The 22,745-nt window shown below is 40.1% G+C and overlaps 1 protein-coding gene across 5 annotated transcripts in view; it reads right to left on the reverse strand.

Moving 5' to 3' along the window:
• Positions 1-469: 469 nt before the first annotated feature.
• HECW1 (HECT, C2 and WW domain containing E3 ubiquitin protein ligase 1) overlaps positions 470-22,745 on the reverse strand; it is a 442,767-nt gene continuing 420,491 nt past the window's right edge. For all 5 annotated transcript variants that reach the window (XM_071215076.1, XM_071215075.1, XM_058296745.2 and 2 more), the window contains 6 exons: positions 18,907-19,005; positions 18,206-18,335; positions 11,625-11,771; positions 9,966-10,080; positions 8,245-8,443; positions 470-4,334 (listed from right to left, as the gene is read on the reverse strand). In XM_071215076.1, the coding sequence (XP_071071177.1) occupies positions 4,223-4,334; positions 8,245-8,443; positions 9,966-10,080; positions 11,625-11,771; positions 18,206-18,335; positions 18,907-19,005 (802 nt within the window). In that variant the 3' untranslated portion in view covers positions 470-4,222. The remainder of the gene's footprint in view (positions 4,335-8,244; positions 8,444-9,965; positions 10,081-11,624; positions 11,772-18,205; positions 18,336-18,906; positions 19,006-22,745) is intronic.

Raw genomic sequence — 22,745 nt, forward strand, 5'->3', positions numbered from 1 at the left:
AGATACCTGGTTTATCTTGTAGAGGCTTGGGAGGAAGCAATGTTACTGCAATATTGGGGGCTGTGATAAATGCTGCTGGACACAATATTTTTGCCTAGTGCCAGCCTTCATCCTATACTCATGGAGGGTGTTAGGCCATGGCTGGATTGCACTGTAGAAGTATTTCAACAGACAGAAAATAACTTGTGCCAGTGTGCACCCATTTTGACATAAAGACCACCGCAAAACATAGCCCACATGATTTGTGTGCAATTCTAATAGGCAAAACATGCTACAAAAGCCATTCCTTTATTCACAGATCTGTGAGTCCACCCTATGCTTTTTTGAAATATATTTTTTTCAAGAGGTTGTTTATCATAGCAGCTGGTAGCCTTCTGTGTAGTTTTATTGCTTACACCCAGCAAGAGCATAGGCACGATATTAGAATTACAAAATTATTTCACCATTTTGCAATAAGGAGCACACATGATACCATACCAAAGAGAGTTTATTGACATTCCTTGATGGTGGTGTGATGGAAGAGAAAGCGTGGCCTGAGTATCACATGACATTTTTCTTGTCAATATAAGCACAATTAGCCCAATAATGTGGACTTATGCTATTGACAAGAACAAAGACTTTTAACAAAATTATGATCGACATTTCTTTAGATAAATTGGAAGCTGCAGGAAGTAGGCTAATGGAATGATATTTACTCTATATACTACCTCTAAGTACCTTTTTATCTACTAGAACAAAGGGACTTTACATGTCACTAACAGGAAAAGAACACGTTCTCTTTTGGACCTTATAATGGCTGGAATATCCAACCCAAAATTTTATAATATAGTATTGCAGTAATTTTAATAATGAACACTGAAGTACATAATAATAATAATAAATAATAATAATAAAGCACCACGTTTGTTATGTAAAGTTCTAACTACTTTCATTTGAAAGTGTTTCATCTTGACTGGGAAAATATTTGTGGCAACTGAGAAGTCTTCTGAACCCAAATTTTGGGCACACATGGACTGACAATGCGCTAAATGGCTTGACACATAAATGTCTTACTGTTAAAGGATACATGGTCATGTATTAAAAGAAAAAAGGATTTAGATCTTGCATATTTAAAGCCTCCCCAAAATATCACATATCTCCCTTTCTTAATTTTCTCATCATCCTCCAAGCAATTTTTGTGCTATAATAGTGTTTGTTATAAAAAGTTTTTATAGCTTTCAACTTAAAGACTTAGGAAGCTACGAAGAATTTAGTAGATTTAGAATACTTCCTGTGGCCCAGCAGGGTCAATTTTTATTGATAGGAACATTATATAAAATGTTTGTAATAGGCATGAAATCATTATTTTTTATGATACTTTATAGCATTTTAAAAGCATTTTTCAAAATTGTAACTCATAAATTTGTTCTTATTTATTATTCTTGTTTATCTCCCAATTAAGGGTATTCTATCCTTACTAAAGCTAAATGCAAAAGATCTTGTTTTAAGGGGTTTGGGCCTATATATGGTTAATTTTGCAATTTGCCTCCATGGAGAAAATTCATGCTTTAAATTAAGAAAAAAATTACAGGGAGTAACAAACAGATCTGACTTACCAATAAATTATATGATTTGGCATGGTTTACCCCCTCTAACTGAGGAAATTTATGAAATAATTTAGTTCAATAGCTGTTTATATATATATGAAACATTACATAAACTTTTAAAATCAGCCTTGTGAAAAAGGGCGTTTAAACCAAAGAAACACCATTATAGGCAATGAGAGATAAAAAGGATCTCTCTATAACATTGCTTTACTTTTCTTCTCTTTATTTGCCTTCCTTAAAGATTCTATGCAAGCTTGTAATGGAATACTGAGGCCCTACTTAGCAAGCTTAAGGTTGTTTCAGCTGACATTGATATCAGTATTCCCATATGGAATTTTGTACTTTTATGAAGTACTTTTCCTTCCTGGTATGCTTTGTGGGATATATCTAAGAGCCATGGCATTGGTATGGAATAAGGAAAGTTAGATGGAAAACCATTTATATGCCCAAGTTATCTATATGTGTTCCTAGATACCCTGTTCCTTTTATATATAGGCAAAATAGGGCTCATTAATTTGATGCTTGTGCAAAATGTAAAGCTCCCTGAGAGCAGGTTCCATTTCTTGAACAACTCTCTTCCTTGCCAATGCCTAACAAATAATCTAAATACTAAAAGTAAGTGTTGACTACTTGAACTGATGAGTATTCTATCTATATATAAGATGCCCCCTCTTTTAGAGATGCTGTTCAATAAGGACATGGTGGAATTATTTGCATAATCCTTGTGTTCTAACTTAATAAACAATAGTTCCAGTAGAATCCACTACTCTTCAGATGTTGAAATGTGTTCTAAGTTTTAAAGATCCCTCAAACTGTATCATATAAGGTACACATTCTATCACACTTTGGTAAATATTCATTTTAGACAATAATAGAAGGCTAAATTTCTATAATTTATACTCCCTGATTGACAACAGCAAGGGATGCTGGACATTATAAATAATTCCTACTAGAAGAATGCTTTAGTTTGGAGTACAGGGAACACAGATAATCCACGTTTGTACATAGACAGGTGTAATGAACACCAGGGAACACCAGGCATGGTTTCATATGAAATTTCATCTTATATTTCTCACATTTACCCCTTGTCTTTTTGTTTACTGAAAGCCACAATTTGGCATTTAAGTCATGGGGCCCCTGTAGCTCTTCTTTTCCCAGTTAAGAAAAACACTTTCACTTATGACACATTTCAGACAACATGGAGAACAAGATTCAAAAAATAGCACATGACCATTATGGTTGGGTTTATTTCAAAGGTAATTGAGAGGTTAGGCTGTCTTTGGAGCCTGCAACTGTTTTTCTCAAAACACTGCGTTTTCTGAGATATCTTTTTACCAAATGCTAAAAGAAATTGGGTATTTATTTTGACACAAATCAGTGTTCCTGTGGAGTGTTAGGTTTCTGCTCCAGGAGGATTGCTGTGGGTGAAGAAGAACCATATTGCCCTTGATCCTTTACAAGCACCGTCGTTCTCTGCAGCTTCTTATTTAGTGTGGTTCAATCAGAGATGAAGAAGTTTGAACAACATGATTTAAAAAGAAGTATGTGCAAAAAAATAAAAGTTAAAAAAAAAAACAGTTTGTCTGCCAAGCAATCATGCCTGATTTTAACAAAAATCATACAATTATTTATCCATTTTTTCCCTTTTGTGAAAGAGAATTTAGCTAGATTAAAAACAAACAAAACAAACAAAAACACAACAAAACAAAACAGTGTAGAACTCAGGTATTCAAGCCAATGTGATGTGTCCTTCTTCCTTTTCTCCTGCTTGTTTTGTCACCTTCTATACAACACACCAGGGGTAGAAGCCTCGTCCTTTATGCTACATAATGACATTTCCTTCTTGGACACGTGCACAGGTTGTGCTTCTTGTTGATGCGTATTTACTAGAGGTGCTCCCCCTCTTAAATTTCTCTGAATTCAAGTTGAGCCCACAGTCCCACAACCATTGAGATGCACATCATTGCATCAGCATTTCTTGCTGCTGTTATTTGTTGGAAAGTGTCATATTTGCACCATGTGTCTAGGCTAGTTCCAGCTGATGGGACTGATGCCACACATCATGAGTTGATGTATAAAAATTTCGGTTTGCCCCTGCTGTCCTCTGGATGGATAATATGCACAGAAAAAAGAGTGGGAGGGAAAGAAAGAGTTGGTCAGCATCTAGTTCTGGAGTTGCTTGTTATAAATGATTTTTAAAAATGGTGGCTTTGCTCAGAAGACATGGGCATATAAAAGCTTGGAATGCTTAATGCTCAAAATTTCCCTTAAATGATATAAATGGAAGTAAACATTTATTACCATTTGGTCAAGTGTAGCATAACTTGCATTCATATTTCATTGTTAGTAATGGAGGTATGTGGAGATATACACAGACCTTGAGACAGCTGTATTTTTTTTTAAAATATTGCATACAGGCTAGCAGTTCATTGAAAACAGAGGATATAAGCCTGAAGGTTAGATCTCAGAAGAAGGCAGTTCTTCATGCACAGCTTTTGTCAATCCTGATTTGGTTTGAAAATAAAAATCATGGAATACAAAAATCAAAGGAGTTGATTAAGGGAAAAGGTAAGGAGACTCATCCCAGAAAGGGTGATGTCACTGGCCAGGAAAACGTCAGGCAAGTTTATAGTTCCTCACTCAAGCCCAAAGGTGCTGGTTTCTTCAACTGCTGTTAACAGCTTTTCATACAACATGGTGTATGATGGATAGGGTGGAAGATCCAGTCTATTGAAGCATGTGTGTGCCCTAAATAGAAGAGAAAAGATTGATGAGAGTGTTTGTTCTGAAGATAAAACTGTTTTTGGATGTATCTGTGACTCAATCTGAAGCTGAATCAAAAGTGAACAGAAGTACCTTTCAGGACCACCATAAAACACCCCAAACCAAGAACCCATAGACTTTGAGACATGATTAAACCAGTTGGAAGGAGAGGAATAATTAGAAATGGGTGATTTGCATTTATGAAGCAAATCCCTTTTGTTTAACTATTGTAACCTCTACGGTATCAGCCATATTTTACAACTAAGATAGGAACTGGGATGTAGTTGGTGAAGGAGACTCCTTCCCCATCTCTGATTTCCGGGCCTCTATAAATCATGTGCGTTCACTTAGAAGTGCCAGTTGACACCCTGGAATCCTGAGACCCTAGTCTCCATTCAAGTCAGGTATGCCCTGGAGAGTGCCTGAGCCCTCTAGGCCAGTGGAACATGCACAACCTGAAGCTGAAGTGCTGCATTTCCCAGAAAATCTGAGCTTGTCTGTCAGGCAGTCATCTCCAAGCAAAAGTGCCCTGAGTTCTACCTTATTCATAGTGTGCACTATCCTGCAGGCCCACACTTGCCAGTGCTTCGCCTAGAAAAGCAATGTCTTCCTGTGCCTCATTGCTAATGCACAGAGCTGGACAGGACTCTGTCTCACCCGTGCAGGTCTCCGCAAGGGAGGACAAGGTGCCTGGGCACACACACAGATTCCTCCCGTGAAACCTCAGATTGCCTATGCTGGCATATGATTTACATCTTTATTTTGAATTACATAAATTAGAGTGTCTTGTAGCACTCAAGGTGTGGTAGAGATTATTGAGAGGATGGGGGATGGTGGGAAGAGGGGAGAGGTAGGGGAAGTTAGGTTCTCCTGCCCTGAGGGAATCTGAGGAGGATGCTGTTGGTTTTTCCTGCCCAGCATCCATTCCTTCTCCTGTTAACAGTCCTGTATTGTCCTTGGGGGACTCGCCCTAGCCCTTCAGCCACAAGGGTGGGCATAGGATAGTAGACTATCTGGCCATAGGCCTTACGGACTTAATTAAGGTGGAAATACAAAAATAGAGATGAACAGTTTATTAGTTTATTATCTGAGACTCAAACTGGCCCATGCTGACTTAAAAAGAAAATAATTGAAATATTTTACCTAAATGTGAGGCATTGTTTGAGTGAAAGTGGAAAAGAACTCAGTAAATTGAGTATGAAGACAATTACAGTGGTCCTTCTCTATCTTTAGAAAGATTGAATCTAAGTCACATACTGAGCTAGGACTAACTCAGTTCAGTGGAGCAGAAAAATCCCAAGTATGCTGTTGGAACTAGTGGAATTAGCCAAGAATGAGATATGAGCAGACCTCATCTCCTTGGTTTTCTTTGTCTGGTTTTAATGGGCACTCATGATTGGGAATATTACAGAAAAAATCCCATGTTTACAAAAGGGTTGGAACCAAATTAATTCTGTAAAAGAATTTCTGGGAATAAACAGAAATCATTATTAGTAAATGATACTGCACACCTTTTCTGAACATCTATAGTTTCTTCAATAGTTGCTTTATGACATAAAGCTACAGCCTTGGTTAACTACTGCCTTAAATAAAATCTAGAATGATGAACACAATTGAATCAGCACAAGTAAAACATCAATTGATTCAGCATTCTTAAGTGTAAGTCACCCTCCAGGTGTGGTCCTACCAGCACAGAGCATCTGATTACGTCATTTCCTGTGGATGGATGGTAAGGTGGTTGGGGATGACGCGAAAGCACAGAACCAAGGGTCTGAAGACCTATATTTGTGTCACAGTCTAGCCATACATTAGCTTTATATCCTTGGTAAAGTCAATCTTTCTGAGCCTCAGTTTTTTCACTTGTAAAATGGGATAATAATACATACTCTGTTTAACTTACAGGGTTGTTGTGGGGATCAGTGACAGAATGCACATAAATGGCTTTCATAAACTGTGAGTAATCATTCAAACATATGACTCTCTTAAAAATGCGACTACAACTGCACTGGTGACTTTAGGAGCTGTATCACATTGTGTTAACTTAAGACCCCAGCGCTTCTCACATGAACTACTGGCAAATAGGTCACCCTAATCTCATCTTGGGCAATTAATATTTTGAAACTCGACCTGGATCTTTTCAATTATGCCATGTTAAATTTCACCCTGAAAAAAAGTGGGGAGCAGATGTAGTTCAGGGGTTGAGTGCCTGCTCCCACATACAAGCTCCTGGGTTCAATCCCCATTACCTTCTTAAAAAAAATTCAGCCTATTGGCTTTAACCTTGGCGTCCATCGTTTTGAGAAAATTTTGGATTTTGCCATTCACTGTATTATTTACCTGTCTAATTTGTGTCATCTACATACTTGATCTCCCTGACTCCTCTTTTTTTTCCCGAAGTAATTGATCAAAATGTTAACCAAAGAAAGTTTTGCTCCTTTCTAATAGAAGGTTACTTAAAACACGCACAGACACCAGAAAAACGAGGCAACTATCACTGCATACTCTTTGCTTCTGGTTGTTCGGCCAGTTCTAACACCAGTTATGTAGATTTTGCGTTCTTTTCCTGCCGGGTCTCTAAAAGACATTTCTTCGACTACCTAACTATGGCTGTAATTTTTTCAGACAAGTTCTTGCTCTCATCACTGCTAAATCTACTCTTTAAAGTTTGTTTATAAACTCTTGACCCCCCAAATCTAGAAGCCCTTTCTTCCAGAACTTGGCCTCTAAGTCCCAGCCCCTCTTGGTCCTCATGGGTGGAAATGGCCCATTTTCCTACACTGCCCCATTCAGTAATGTGGATGAGCATTCTTCTCATTCCCCACTATAAATTCCAGACAATCACATTTTGATCCTTGATCAAAAGTTTCTGCTCCTTTGAATCTCATGCCATTTCAATTGTCTTTTTTTCCCCCCCCCCAAACTACTGCCTTTGGCATTTCATTTTAGTGAAATAGAGTAGAGTAGAAAATAGGGTATGTTGCAGATAATAAGGGTAAAGTGTTGTTCTAAGGAACTTGTGTTCCAGATACATACACACACATATACACACATGAGTACATAAGCATGTACTGGATTTTGATGTAAAGGACATGTCTTTCTACGGGCATGATTTACAAAGCTGGAAAATCACTGATCAGGAAAATGCTACTCAAAGTGGTACAGACAGACCCAGGAAGTGTTAGGATTAAAACTCATGGACGAGAGGAACTCATTCTGTTGTACTACTTGGAGCCCCATTACATATTTTTCTGAATTTATCTTATAGTAATTTTTTGATTGCTTACTATATAGAAGTCACTGTAGAGACTCAGAAATACATATGGTCTCATCCTCACATTTTAACATGTAGTAGGAAAAATATGACCATATATTTAAATAACTATTCAGTGATGATATCCTGTTTGGGGAAGCCCAGATAAGGTACTAAAAAAGTTACTTGGGGATTCAAATCTTTTTTTTTCTTTATAAATTGATTTATATTTATACTTTATATAAATGTAATAATACAATATGTTACCCAATATATTTAGTTCACAGTGCAATCATACTTCAAATATTTACACTAATATTCTCACCTCCCCACATCCCCTACCCCCAGGCTGAGCCATCCTTTCTTTAAATTAAGTTGGACTATGTACAGATTGTAAAGATTTCCATGACTGATACAGAGACCAAAATACCTATAGCACAACATACTGTCAAACATCAGAAAATTTTTAAGAATATAGTCTAATTTCTGCTCTCAGAGATTACTCACCTATGGTTTCACTAATAACTCATATAACAATACTTTGGGTGACAGGAAAGCATTCTATCCACCTAAGCTGGAATAGCAAAGTGTGCTTTCTCCTGGGCAGAGGGCAGACTTTGGGAAAGTCTGGCAGGGGCTCCGTACCTGGGGAGAGATGTAATTTTCCCCCATTTCTCTATGCAGAAACGCCGAAGCCCATTGCTTCCTCGAAGGGCTGCGAAGCCTTCGTAGGGTACACTTGATGTTCCTGTGACAAACTGAAGCAGTCTTAGTCTCTGCTCATTATTGAACCGCTCCACTGCAGCCCAGAACCAGCGGATCACAAGATGCCCATCGTGGTAACCTAAATGGGGGAAAGATAGGTGAGAAAGGGAGGGAAGAAGAGAGGAAAGAGAGAAGAGAAGAAGGGGTGAAGAGGATGGAGGGAGGAAAGACATCCGTGTAAAAACTGAAAATCTGCTTTTGATATGCTGTCTTCTGAAAGAATGGCTGTTAGAGCTAAAACAATTTGTGTAACTAGGTCAAGATTTCAAACAAAAGTAGATTCAGAAAATAGCTAATTTATAAAAAATGTTCCAAGGGATGTCTTAAGAGGTTTGCTTTTTATTTAAAATCTTGGGGTTCTACTTGTCATTTTTCTGCCTCCTATAATGTAGACAAGTAGATGCTAGTCTTGGCAGAAAGCTTTGGAATTCCTGGAAAAAGCCTCTATGAATGCAGTATTTTGTCATAATCATTTTGTTCTGTTGTCTTTTGACAGCCTTATACAATGGGAGATTCTAAAACTTAAGGAGGACTGAAAGTCAGTGGCAAGCGTGGTGAACAGAAGGGGCTGGGCTTTCCTTGGTCATTTCTGTTCCTTTTGGAGCAGCTGCCATTAGGCCGGCCTGAGGTTGAGACTTGATGGACTCATGGAAAAAGTATTTGGGCCCCTCTTACAGCACAGCTGGAGAGACCAAACTTGCACCTAACAATTAAGATATAATGAGTCTTCTGACCACAAATGCAAAAGTAATTGGGGTGTGAGTTAAGCATGTGAAGGATTTAAGTGGAAGAAAGATGGAGGATATTTCTGGCAGAGGAAATAAAAAATATCAAGAATGAGCAAAACATGTATGGAACAGCAAGCTAACTCCTGTAGAAGGGAGGTTTGGTGAAGGCTGAAAGGAAAGAAGCTGGTGGCCTCAGAGGACCGTAAGAGCAAGACTGAGGCATTCTAACTTGACAAATGTCAGAATATGTCCATGCAGGAAGGGTCTAGAGGTCCCCCAGTGGGTTTTCATGGCTGAGTGTGTTGGGGAGAGAAGGAGGTTGAGGTGGTGATGCATCTAGCTCACTCTCTATTGGATTGAATGGGATTTCTCATTTTATATAAGGAATGGGTTTTGAGGCTCTTATATCAGTAATAAAGAAATTGTTCTGTCAGTGGGGAAGTGGCACACTGATAATAGTGTTTCAGGAAGATGAGTTAGACAGCGTGCAAGGTGAATAGCTAGGAGGGGTAGAAATTAGATCAGCAGAGACCATAGTTAGGACTGTGCTGCGGCAACCCAGGATCGTGTTGAGGCAAAGAGGGCTCCAATTCTAAAGGAAGCAGGTGACACCTCCCTGCCAGCAAACAACCTAGCTCAGCAGCTGGCCGGTGGATGGGTGTTCTCTATAACGCACCTAAACCGAGTTAGACCAGATGCTATGAATGGGGACTACTGTGACCTGCAGGAAAGTTCAGATTGGAAGTTGGAGAAAGGCGCACAGAAGCACCTGCTTTGCACATGTATTGAAGTAAGGCCAAGTCCTTTGTGGTCTTCAAACTGTGATGAATTGTATTAGCGAGAGTTGTGTTCTCACAAGCCCTGCCAGCTCACCTCCCCTGTACTCTGTGTTATTCCTCCAGTCATTCAGGTCTATTTCGGCAGTACCAGCAATCACCAGCTCCAGCTCCCGAGCATCAAACACAGATACCAGCCTGGAATCGACGACCTGAAATACAAATTCTGCTTCACCAAACATGTCCAAACACATGGGTGAATGGTGTTATTTCTGGGGGTGGGGTAAAGGGTAAGCTGTGAAACAGACCATCATTTATAACTTCGTTTTTTCAGTGCGCCATCATGTTTAAGTTTAAAACCTTTGACCTAAACATTTTAGAACAGAACCTATTCATGAGCTGGGAACTGAAGAAAAGTCTCACTCATTTTGCTACGTATGATACCCCCTCTCAGGATGGTGTTACAAATGACCCTAACTCGACTTTCTGTTTCCAGGTTGCCAACTTTAAAGATGTTGTCCAAATCACTTTAGGTATTTAGCCACTTAGTAGCTATTGGTATTACCATTTCATTAAAAATGTATTCTCTCTTTCACACAGAATTATGACTCATTTTCTAAAGATGGCCATTATATGTTGAAACATTTATATTTCTCTTTGCTTCTTTCCTCCCTCTGAAGATCTGTGAGGACCTGCTGGGTTCGTTAGGAACACTGTGCTCTGTGCTTTAAATCTCACTGCCAAATGTACCAGGCACAATTGGACATGTGTGATGGGGACCACCCCTTCACCAAACCATTGGTGGACAACATCAGTCGAAGCTGTTCTCCATTACGGCAGGGAAGAGAATCTTGTGAGAACCAAGCCCTGAGAATATGTTTACTGCCTCTTGTTTCATAATCTATAAAAATGTAAGGAGGTTGTTTTTGTGCATAGGAAGGCTAGCCACTGTCCTGTCCTCTTGATTCCCCACCCCAGCATGGATTATGAGGCAAGAATTAAACTTATAATGAATAAAATCTAGGAAGAGAGGGCAACACTCTGCAGCACCTTCATGTCACCTATTTTTTTTTTTTTTAATTTCTCCCCCCTCCCTCCATTGTCTGCTCTCTGTTCATTTGCTGGTTGTTCTTCTGTGTCTGCTTGTATTCTCATTAGGCAGCTCCAGGAACTGATCCTGGAACCTTCCAGAGTGAGAGAGAGGCAGTCATTCTCTTGTGCTGCTGCACCTCTTATTATCTCTCCTCTGTGTCTGCTGCATCTCTTATTATCTCTCCTGTGTGTGTCTTTTTGTTGCATCATCTTGCTGCACCAGCTATCCATGTGGGCCAGCACTCCTGCATGGGGCAGCACTCTGCATGGGCCACCTCACCACACAGGCCAGTTTGCCTTCACCAGGAGGCCCTGGGCATCGAACCCTGGACCTCCTATATGGTAGACGGGAGCCCAATTGCTTGAGCCACATCTGCTTCCCCATGTCACTTATTTTAATTTCACTGAACAAAAGTAAGCACCACCAGCATACATATTTAAAGGAGATGCTGCTGGATGTTTTCATTCTGACCTGTCATCCATCTACCCCAAGTGGATACTTTTTGTATTGAGGTGAGTTTTGCACTCTGCCAGCCTTGGTTCCTCCTCTCCTCTCAACCCAAATCTGGGTTGCTGCTGCCCATAGAAAACCCAGGGAGCGGAGGCTCAGTAAGGAATGTTCCCAACCTGCAAATCATCTTCTTCTACAAGGCTCGGGCCTCACCTCGTAGAAGCCCCGCACCAGTGCCTCGGTCTGCTGCACGACACCGCGCTCCACTCGCCACTTCACCATCCTCTCGATGTACTCTTTCTTGTTCTTCTCTGTCACCTGGGTGTTGGCCCCTCCAGATTTCAACTCCCTTTCTGTCACCTTGTAGAAGAACAGGAAGGTCAAGATAGCTGCCCAACTCAGTTCATTTCCCCATGAGAAATAAAACTTTTATGAAGATGAACTATATGCCAAAAATATTGCCTCCTTAAATCTTTTGCCTTTTCTGGAGACTGCTGGAAAAAACCTCTCAATTGTTCTAAGCAGATTATCAAGCACCTTAGAAGAGCTACATATTTCATTTTATAGAGAGGAAGTATGGTACCTTAATTCAAGAAATAAAAGAAAAATACCCCTGGCTTTTCCTAATAATGGAGCAAAATGTCCCTACAATACAGCCATGTACTTGATCCCCCCAAACTCAATTAGAGGAAATTCTTAGCAACTTCCAACTTCTCCACTCACTCCAGACCAGATGTAATAAAGAGCAAAGGGTGGGAAGATAGTTTATACATATAGGTATATCAGTGGCTGACCTTGAGAAAGCAAACAGAAAACCTTAGAAGCACACAGAGCCTTACCACTTGTATGGAAATACATGTTTCTTACAACAAGCTTAAGTCGTCAAGAAAAGTTATGATCAGTGCTCTATTTCTTCAAAGACAAGAAGGTGTGTATATATACATAAATAATATATATATTATATATATAATGTATTAAACAGATTTTTATCAGAGTTTTGGTGTTTGGATGAGGTAAGCTTCAGTCAACTTCAAATTCACTTATGTAATTCATCCCATTGCTCAATGCAACAAGACATGAAGTAGCCCTATACTTAGCTATTGTATTTATAGCAATAACTATATATCTATATATTTATCTATTGTCTATATCTGACACTCACGGGCCACAAGTCTGATGGTTAGCTTTTCTTCTTTAGGACAGTAGTGCTAATTATAAAATATCGACCAATTATAAAATATTAGTTGCTACCTAATATCCATATTCCTTAGAACCTCTGTTGCTGGTATGTCATTAAACTGGCCAATTAAGGTGCAAGCAGAGGTGTAGCATGTTGCTTTGGGGAGGCCTCCTTCAAGGGAGATGCTGTGCCTTCCTCTGTCCTGCTGGCTGGGACATGGCCTTGATGGTGGGATGCCATTCTCATCTGGGCCCAAAAGTGCAAGGGGCCCATCTTGGGGACGGCAGTGGTGAGAGCTGGAAGGAGCTTGGCTTCCGAGGGTTTCATCAGAGAGAGCTTCTAAACCAGCCTTGGGTTGCCTGCCTCCAGACTTTTATGTGAGAAAAAAGACACTTCTGGTATTTCAGCAGGGTTATTTTTGATTTCTTCACTAGCATATGAGTCCAATTCTAACAAATACACCCAGGAAAAGCCCACAGTTTCCTTTGCTTGGATCTATCTGATCTCTACCACCCAATAACTAGCTAAAAGAAGGGCTACACCTCAGTTTTCTAAAACCAAAGTCATTATTCTTGGGAACTTTTTTTTGAAGAGAAATAGGTAAGCTTTAAACTGATACTACTTTAGATCTAAAACACATCCTTATTTTTTTTTTTTTATCACATTTAAACCTTGGGGACATTTATACTTTTCTCTGAGTTGCTCAGTTCCTATAGTATATGCACATGAGGATTGCTCTTTCATATTTTCATGTGTTTGTAATCTACTTCATAATTTTTGCTATGTATTCCATGTCCATGGAATAAAATTCAAATGGTATAACAGGTGATAAAGTGAAAAGTAAGCTTTCTATCCATCCCAATTCCCCTCCTTGGAGAAATTTCTTTAAGCCCTTAGTTTTTGTATCCTTCCAGAGAGATTCCATGCATATAATAAGAAATATACATATATTGCCTCTGCCCCACCCCCATAAACTGTAGTGTATTATACACACCATTCTTCACCATACTCTTTTCACTTAAAAATAGATCTTGCCAATGCATCCACACTAGTTTTAGAATTGCCCTCGTCTTTCTGTGTTGTTAGTATATTCTGTTTATTGCTTGTGATTTACAAGTAAAATTGATGGGCTGGGTGTCCCAAACTTTTGGATAGCCACATACAATCCCACTATTACCTGTGTGAATGTCCGTAATTTATTTAACCAGTGCTCTAATTATGGGCGTTTAGAGTGCTTCAGATCTTTTTCAATTCTCAACAATACTGCAGTGAAGATCCTAATACAAGGGTCATTTCAGTCAGGTGTGAATATATCTGTAGGACAAATTCCTAGACATAGAGGCTGAGTCAAATGCATGTGCATTTGAAATCTGGATGACTATGACTAAGGTTCCTTTCATAGAGAACAAACCAAAAGGTTTCCTTCAACCTACAATGTACAGGAGTGCCTGCTTCTCCACACTTCCCCAAATAAAACACTGTTAAACTTTTTTAAAATTTTCTTTTAAATGTTACATTAAAAAAATATGAGGTCCCCATATACCTCCCACCCCACCCACACCACCTCTCCCACATCAACAAACTCTTCCATCTTTGTGGCACATCCACTGCACCCGGTGAATACATTCTGGAGAACCGCTGCAGCACATGGACAGTGGTCCACATTGTAGTCCACTCTCCCCCAGTCCACCCAGTGGGCCATGGCAGGACACACAACGTCCAGCATCTGTCCCTGCATCACTACCTAGCACAACTCCAAATCCTGAAAATGCCCCCACACCATATCTCTTCTTCCCTCTCCCAACCATCAGCAGCCACCGTGGCCACCCTCTCCACATCACTACTACAATTTCTTCCCTTACTAATCACAAAAGTTCCCCAGCAGAACACCAGTAAGTCCACTCTAATCCCTACTCTATTCCTCCATCTTGTGGACCTGGGATGGTTATGTCCAGTCCCCCTCTACATCAAGAGGCGGTTTAGATTCCACATGGATGATGGATACAATTCTGCTTGCAGTTGTAGGCACTCTTGGCTCCCTGATGTGGTGGTTGACCCTCTTCACCTCCCTGTCAGCTGGCCAGGGTAAGTCCAATAAACCAGAGGGTAGGAGCTGCAAGTCTGCTGAGGCCCAGGGCCTGGGTGTCACATGGACAGTTCAGAGATTCAGGTCTCCTGAGTATACACCAACCCAAATGCCAACCACAGGTCCAGTAAAAGTGACAGAAGAGGCATGTGTAGAAAGGTTATATCTGAGTCCAACTTCATCATACTCAGGAACATAAACTCCAAAGTAGAGCCAACTGCATAGCTCTGAACTCCAGAGCTGCCTTGACCATAGAACCTGTGAGTCACTGCAGCCCTCAGGAGAACTAGCACCCGGGTTGTTAAACTTTTTGATTCTTGATATTCCAATAAAGGAAAAATGGTATCATGGTATCTCACTATAGCTTTTATTTCCTTTTATTTTTGCCTGTAGGAAGTCTATTAAGGAATCCTTTAAATAACACCTGTGGAGGAGGGAAGGCAGCAGGATTGGGTAGAGGGAGGAGTTGAACTGAAATGCAGTTGCAGTAGGCAGCTGATCCCACAGAGAGCTCCGCAGATGACATGACCCTTCAGAGTTGTCCAGCCTTGATGCCAAGGGGGCCAAAGCTTCATACCCAGTATCGACCAGTGACTGGTTGTGACTGTCTCTGTGGAGGTGTATGACTGAGTAACAAGGTTCTCTTTTGTCAAGGGTAGTTCTCAGAGAGGAACTCAATTGAGAGCAACATTCCTAGCGGCAAGGGGAATGGATGCTTCAGTCCTGAAGAGGGCATCAATCTAAACTGCACGCTGTAGCATCCTCTATGGGTAGTCCATCTTTTTCTTTTTGATTTGTAGTAGTTGTTTATATTTTTGACTGAGTTCTTTGTCAGATATATGTATTAAAGAAACATATTGCCTTTTTATTCTTTTAATGATGTCTTTTAATGAATGGAAATTCTTAATTTAAATGAAGCCTTTTCCTTTTTTTCCCTCAATCAAAAAAAATGTTTTTATTAGAGAAATTGTAGAGTTACAGAAAAATCATGCAGAAAATACAGTGTTCCCATATATCCACCCTCACACACAGTTTTCCCTATTAAGACTTTGCACGAGCATGGCAACTTTGTTATACGTGATGAAACTATAATTATATTAACTATAGGCTATAATTTACATTAGGGATCACTGCATCTTAATAAAATTTTGGTAGAGACTGTTTGGGGCATGGAATATGTAAACTGGGGCTTACTAGTAACCTAGAGTAGGCAAGGATGTGAGAAAAATGCATTGCAGGGAACAATGTGACTTAGTTCATCTTCTGGAAAGCAATATGGAAGTATTAAAAAAAACTTTAAAATCATGAATGTCCTTCATCCACTTTCAGAAGAGTGCACACCAAAAAAACAAAAACAAAAATAAAAAACAACTGATTTACTTCAAGATTTTCATAGTATTGTTTATAATTGACAACAGTATAAGTAGTCCAGTTGCCCAACAATAAGAAGCAGGTAATCAAATTGAAGCCTATCAGAGCAATTAAAAAAGAGAGATGTGCATGTCAACCAGCAATAATGAATCCAAGCCAGTCAACCTCAGCATGGAAAAAGGTCACTGAATGCCTCCTCCCAACCACCTCACTACTTGATGTCTTGCTTTTGGGACTAAACTTGCTGTTTTACCTCTCAAGAGCCCCAAATAAAGCCCTGCCAAGCTGTCAGCCAGAAATGGACCTCCACAAAATACAGGATGTTGTAATTAGCTTCATTTGCTATAGCTTTATACACACACACACGCACACACACACATGCATATATACATACATACATACTTTTAAATTTTTGTAAAGATACTTAGATTACATAAATGCTACATAAAAATATAGGGAATTCCCATAAGCCCTGCTCCCTACTCACTCCCACGCTTTCCCACATTAACAACATCCTTCATCAGCGTGGTACATTTGTTATAATTGATGAACACATTTTGGAGCATTGCCTCTAAGTGTGGATTATAGTGTACATTATAGTTAACACTGTCTCCTGCACAGTTTTGTAACTTATGACAAGATATACAATGGCTTGTATCTGTCTTTCCAGTGTCATTCAGGACAATTCCCAAGTCCTGAAATGGTCCCATATTATACCTATTTTTCCCTCTCCCTGCCCCCTGAAACTCCAGTGCCACTTTCTCCACATCAATGACAAAAGTTCTTCCATTGCACTATAGCTTTTATTTCCATTTCTAATTTTCTTTTCTGGAAATAATCTATATTCTTTGCTAATTTTCTATTGGGCTTTCTATTCAGTTTTTCTTTATTTGTGGGATCTCTTCCTATATTGAAGGAACCAGCCATTTGTGCTATACATTGTAATGTATTAAATATTATGCCATTTGTCCTTTATTTATGATGTATTTTTACCATGCAGAATTAAAAAATAATTTTAGTTGACCATGTTAGTCTTTTATGATTTTGAGAGTTTGTGTCATATTTATAGCAGCATTTCTCATATATTTAAAATAAAAGTTCCATTTTCTCCTAGTATTTTTTTGTTTTGTTTTTGTCTTTCCATTTAGATTTATTTATTTATTTATTTTTTAAGATTTATTTATTTATTTAACTCCCCCCCTCCCCCGGTTGTCTGTTCTCTGTGTCTATTTGCTGTGTCTTGTTTCTTTGTCCGCTTCTGTTGTCGTCAGCGGCACAGGAAGTGTGGGTGGCGCCATTCCTGGGCAGGCTGCACTTTCTTTCGCGCTGGGCAGCTCTCCTTACGGGGCGCACTCCTTGCGCATGGGGCTCCCCTACGCGGGGGACACCCCTGCGTGGCACGGCACTCCTTGCGCGCATCAGCACTGCGCATGGGCCAGCTCCACACGGGTCAAGGAGGCCCGGGGTTTGAACCGCAGACCTCCCATGTGGTAGACGGACGCCCTAACCACTGGGCCAAGTCCGTTTCCATCCATTTAGATTTCTGATCCACCTGAAGTTTATTTTAGTGTTATGAGTGAGGTTAGACATCTCTCACCCATAGATTCAACATACCATCCATATTCACACAGGGTGGCAAAGTATCCTAATTTTCACAACAACACTATTTAAAAATTACCACATTACTTTGGGGTTCTTTTGTAAATGCAGTTCTCAAAATCCCAATAATCAAACCTGCTTAGGCTACAGGTACATTCTGATAAAAGTGTAACCCATTTGAGCAGAAGATTCAAACATATATAAATACTAGCCGATACAAATAGGACACTTAAAATTATTAAATAGGATTGAGATATGTGCACTTTGGAGGAGTAAATACCTGCATGCTAGCAAAGTAAAGAATTATTTTTACAGTTGTATAGATAACAGAAATACCTTACATATATATTGCACAGTTTAAAAAGTGCTTTTGATTTTTAAAAACTTTGTAAAGTTGATCCATGTCATAACAAGAAAAAGAAGGAAGAGTACACGAACTTCTTTATCAAAACAAGTAATCCCCAAAGAATTATATTTGGAGTGAATGAGATCCCTCATTTTTCTATTTTAAATATTTTAAAATCAAAATATCTTTTCCAAGCCCCACATCACACAAACCTGTCCAAAAACCTCTTCATTAACGGTGAAGGTGAGGTCCAGGATATCTGTAATGTTGTTGTCCTTCATCCACTGCAAGCTCTGGTGGAATTCCTCATCCAGATACTCCAGGTCACTCAGATCACAGGGCCTGGGGGAATGCAAAGGGAGAGGGCAGACAGAACTCAACCAGTGCTGCCCAGATCTCCTTCCAGGATGAGGTCATGGCATCCTTAGCTAAAGCAACGCAGACTTCTTATTAGACTTTGATACTTTCAAATAATACTGATGGCACTTTTTGGTTTGTTCAATAATTTTCCTTTGAAAAGGACATATTAAAATATTTACAATTATTGATTCATGGACTCTTTCCATGGCAAGTGGAGAGAAGTATAATTTTAAAACAAAGTGATACACAGATCAATTCTATTTAATAGATTTCATGCCATGTTTGGAATATTATGAGCTATACAAACTGGCTCGTATTCATTATATGACATTATGATAATAGAGTCTTCCCTTATTCTTACATAAAATCTCCAAATGACTTTTTATGGTATTAAGGGTATATGTGATATCTAAGCACTCAGAGCCATGAATTGCCATAATCCCACAGGAGCAGTTAGGGCCAAAGAGGGACAAAAGGCCAGAGGTTCCAGCAAGACCAATGTCTTGTCCTGCAGACTGGGCTGGGGTGGACCCATTGTCTGTAACACACTTACAGTCTCAGGAGTGCCTTATAGAAGGGCCTCGTGAAGAAAGCATCAAGAAGGTACTGATGGATCAGAGCCAGTCCTAGGATACGTCCACTGAACCTGAACCTGGATCACAGACAAGGCAGAAAAATGTAAGGGCAGGAGGGGATTTACACTGTTAAATGTTTTCTTTAAAAGACCGTTTAAGAAATTTGCCAATTGATGACCAGAGAAGGGGCCTATTTCTCCTTCTCTATTTTTCACCAGGGGGAAGGAAGCCCTGGTGAAGGGAATTCAGGAACCCTAAATAAATAGCCCACACTGAACCTGAGGAAGGCCTGAACCCAAGGACCATTGGACAGTGCAACCTTACCCATCCAGGCATTCCATAAATATCCTGTGAAGGCCTAATGTGGGCTGGACACCCTGCTGGGAGGTAGAGGATTTGAGAAAGAATAACAGAGGGCAGTTGTACTCACTGTTGAGGGTGAAAGAGTTACATGGAGTCACAATACGTTAGAGAGAAATGGAGCAAGCATCTCTATTAAATGATAGCGGTCACATACAAAGAACAAAGTCTCTGCTGGGGAAAGTGGTCACGTAGACCTGGGCACCTCCAGAAGTAAAAGATCTTATCTGATTTAAATCTTCGTTTGGGCAATTAGCTTCCTGGAAATTTTGCTGGTAACTTGCTTAGCTGTCTGAGTTCTGATTCTCCCCGCAGCTCGATTCTGTTTTTGGCTCTGCCCTTAAAACAACCTCCTGTCAGCACCCTGTGGTAAATCTCACCACGTGGGCCCAGTCCATCTCCTGCACTTACCTCCACAATTGGGGTCTCTCTGCTCTCCTCCTAAGTCTTCACCTAAGCTGGACTTAGCCATGCTTTGTCTCAGATCTTTCCCATTGGAATTTTCAGCTAACCTATTTCCACTGTCTTTAATGAGGTTCTTTTTAGCCTCAAAAGATTCCCTACCCTATGATTGCTAAAATTTTGTTAAAATGGATAGATTATCTCATTCCACAGAATAAGCAGAGTTATAAATAGCACTTCCAATTGGCATTTTTAAATTAGTTGAGTCTTTCTGCATGAAATAACACCCAAATATTACTAACTCTTAAGGGATGAGAGGCAATGAGAATGTCAGCAAAGGTCTACGGGAGGATCATGTATGGGGAGGGTCCTTGGACAATCAAGAACATTTAAACATCCCACAGTGTTCTTTCCTGACCACCCCAATAACTGACTATCCCAAGAAAGTTCTTGCCTGGTCCCCAACCATAGCCACCACAGTCCTATGTATAAAATCATTCTGCCCCAGTACTGGCCTACCACCCTGACTGGACTCTGAGGCATTGAAGCTGATGCTCTAATACGATGGTAGAGTTGTGGCCAGCCAAGTGCAGGTGACTGAAATAATGCTAATGGAGAAGGAGGCAATTGCCAGCACAGAGAGGTAACTGGCCACCTCCCTCCCTCCCTTAGAGGTGGCCCTAAGGGTCCAAAACAGAGAAATGGGGTCCTAGGCGGGAGTGGGGTTGGAGGGTAAGTATTATATATGTTGCTATGGAAGATATGGAATAGGTGAAAACAGCAAATGAGAATTCTACTTTCAAGTCAATATTTAGAAATTGAACTTATGGATAAACTCTAAGTTTTCTAGCAAAATATTTGCTAATTATTCAAATCTACTTAAAAAGAAAAAAATTTAAAAAGACCAATAACCATAGTATAAAGTGAAAAACCATGAGGAAAAAGTTCTATTTCCAAAGTTGATGCTATGATGGGATATATATTTTTTAAGACATGTTCTTTCAAACTCTCAAGGGGCAGATAATCTCCCTGCTATTTAAATAATTCCAGAAATCAGAAAAGGGTGGAAAACTACTTAAATCATCATAATAAACTAGCATAACCACAAAATGGAACCCAACAAAGATAGCACAAAAGGAAAACTAATGCTATCTCACGCCTACATTTAAAATTCCTAAATAAAAGACAAGAGAATTAAACCTACCAAATTCATTCCCAGAACAATGCCAAGTGACAAAGGATGTTTAATTTTAGGAATCTATAGGCAGTTGAATATTATGAATTATTTTATTAAAATTAGTTACAAGGTCAAAAGAGGAAAATTATATGATTTTTTTTGGTTAGTAGCTATAAAGGCACTTGATAATATCCATTATCAGTTTCTGTCAAAAACAAAAACATCTGTAGTACACCAGGAATAGAAGAATGCTTTCTCAACATGATAAAGAATGTCTAACTAAGCATCCTATTTTTAACAATTAAAATACAAAAAGATGCTAAGTCTCACCACTCTACACAGGGCTCCATCAATTCCAGCCATTGCAGCTAATTATAAATGGCAGATTGGAAATAGATTGGAAATAACTCTTATTATTTTATTTTGGCTACCAATGCCTCTTGTATCAATTAGAAATGTTTGGGTTCAAACCCCCATCAACCAGCTTGAGCCGAAGGAGTAGCCAGCTGAAGGCCCCGGGGGCGTCTCACTACATCCAGGGGCAGGATCGCAGTTGGGCCTCAGGAGCACGAGGGGCTTATCTCCCCTGGATTCCTCTGGGCACCACTGCTGCTCCCTCCTTCCCTGTCACTGCCAACCCCTCCCATGCTTTACATCCTGGAGTTCAAGCGTTTACATTGAGAAACCAACTTGACCGTGACCTCGGACCAAATTTCCAGCAAAATACCCTGATTGTCCCAAATGAGGTTGGATGACCACCCTGGATGGATCAACCGTGGCCAGGGAAGGACATTTCAGAGTCTGGTGTCTCCCTTTGCAAGTCAGACCAGGGTGGCCTCTCTCTCAACCAGTCGGTGGCACCGGGGGGATGGGATCAGATGGAGTGCAGGGCGGGAGGTAATTGCTAGCACGGGGGATTGCGGTGCAGACCACCAATAGAGAAGTCTAGTTGTTTATTGGCTTTGAATGGGGCAGACCAGAAGATGGAATTTCTAAGGACAAAATTATACTGGTTCCACAGGCTGATGTGGGCAATTAGCAGGCTAGATGTTTTTTCATAGCTATGTAAGCAAGCTCAGACTTTACATAAACACAGACAGGATGGCTCTTAGCCAGCCAAGTATATGCAGCAAAATATATACCAGAGTTATTAAGTACAATTGTATAAAACACAATTCAGAGACTGTGCAGTTCAAATCCAAACCAATAGCTTAGAAAGCATAGATTGGAACAGAAAACCTTTATCAGCTGATGAATTGCCATGGCATACAATTCCACAAAGAAGAAAACACCTTCCAGTAATTGTGTGCCTTGTCTCCTTTATTATCTCGCTTTGCTGGAAAACCGATTCCACTTGCTGTTGAAACAAGTTACAGACATGTAGGAATTATGAGATGAAAGAAAATAATGTTCTTTAGATAGTGTGTCCAATAGTGTGTCCCCATACACAGTAACAAGAAAACTGAAGACACTACCCAGATAATTTAAGCAAAAAATAAAAAAAAGAAAAAATAGGGTTTCTGTTTTAGATGGAACTTGGTACAAATAAAGAGTTGTTAAGAAAAAAATTAGACTCTACAGAAGTACCCAAGCTTCCCAGCTTAAGAGTGTGCACGGGTAACTTTAATACGCAGACTCAGTTGCTCCAGCCTGAGAGGCTGAGTGTGGACTTGGAGGGCTCTGGTCCCTCCTTCCTTCCTGGGAGTCCCAGAGCCGCGTCTGACCTGGCGGCTCGGCCCTGCTCCTGGCGTGCCCCGCTCCTCTCTTTACTCTGGGCTGCCATCCTGAAGCCCTGCTGGAGCCCGGCTTCTGTCCTCAGCACGTCACACAGGTGGTTAATGTGCCCTCAGGCCTCAGGCTTTTCTCCTCTGAGTTGCC

This window comes from Dasypus novemcinctus, chromosome 5 (genome assembly GCF_030445035.2).
Source record: "Dasypus novemcinctus isolate mDasNov1 chromosome 5, mDasNov1.1.hap2, whole genome shotgun sequence".
In the NCBI taxonomy this organism is placed as follows: Eukaryota; Metazoa; Chordata; class Mammalia; order Cingulata; family Dasypodidae; genus Dasypus; species Dasypus novemcinctus.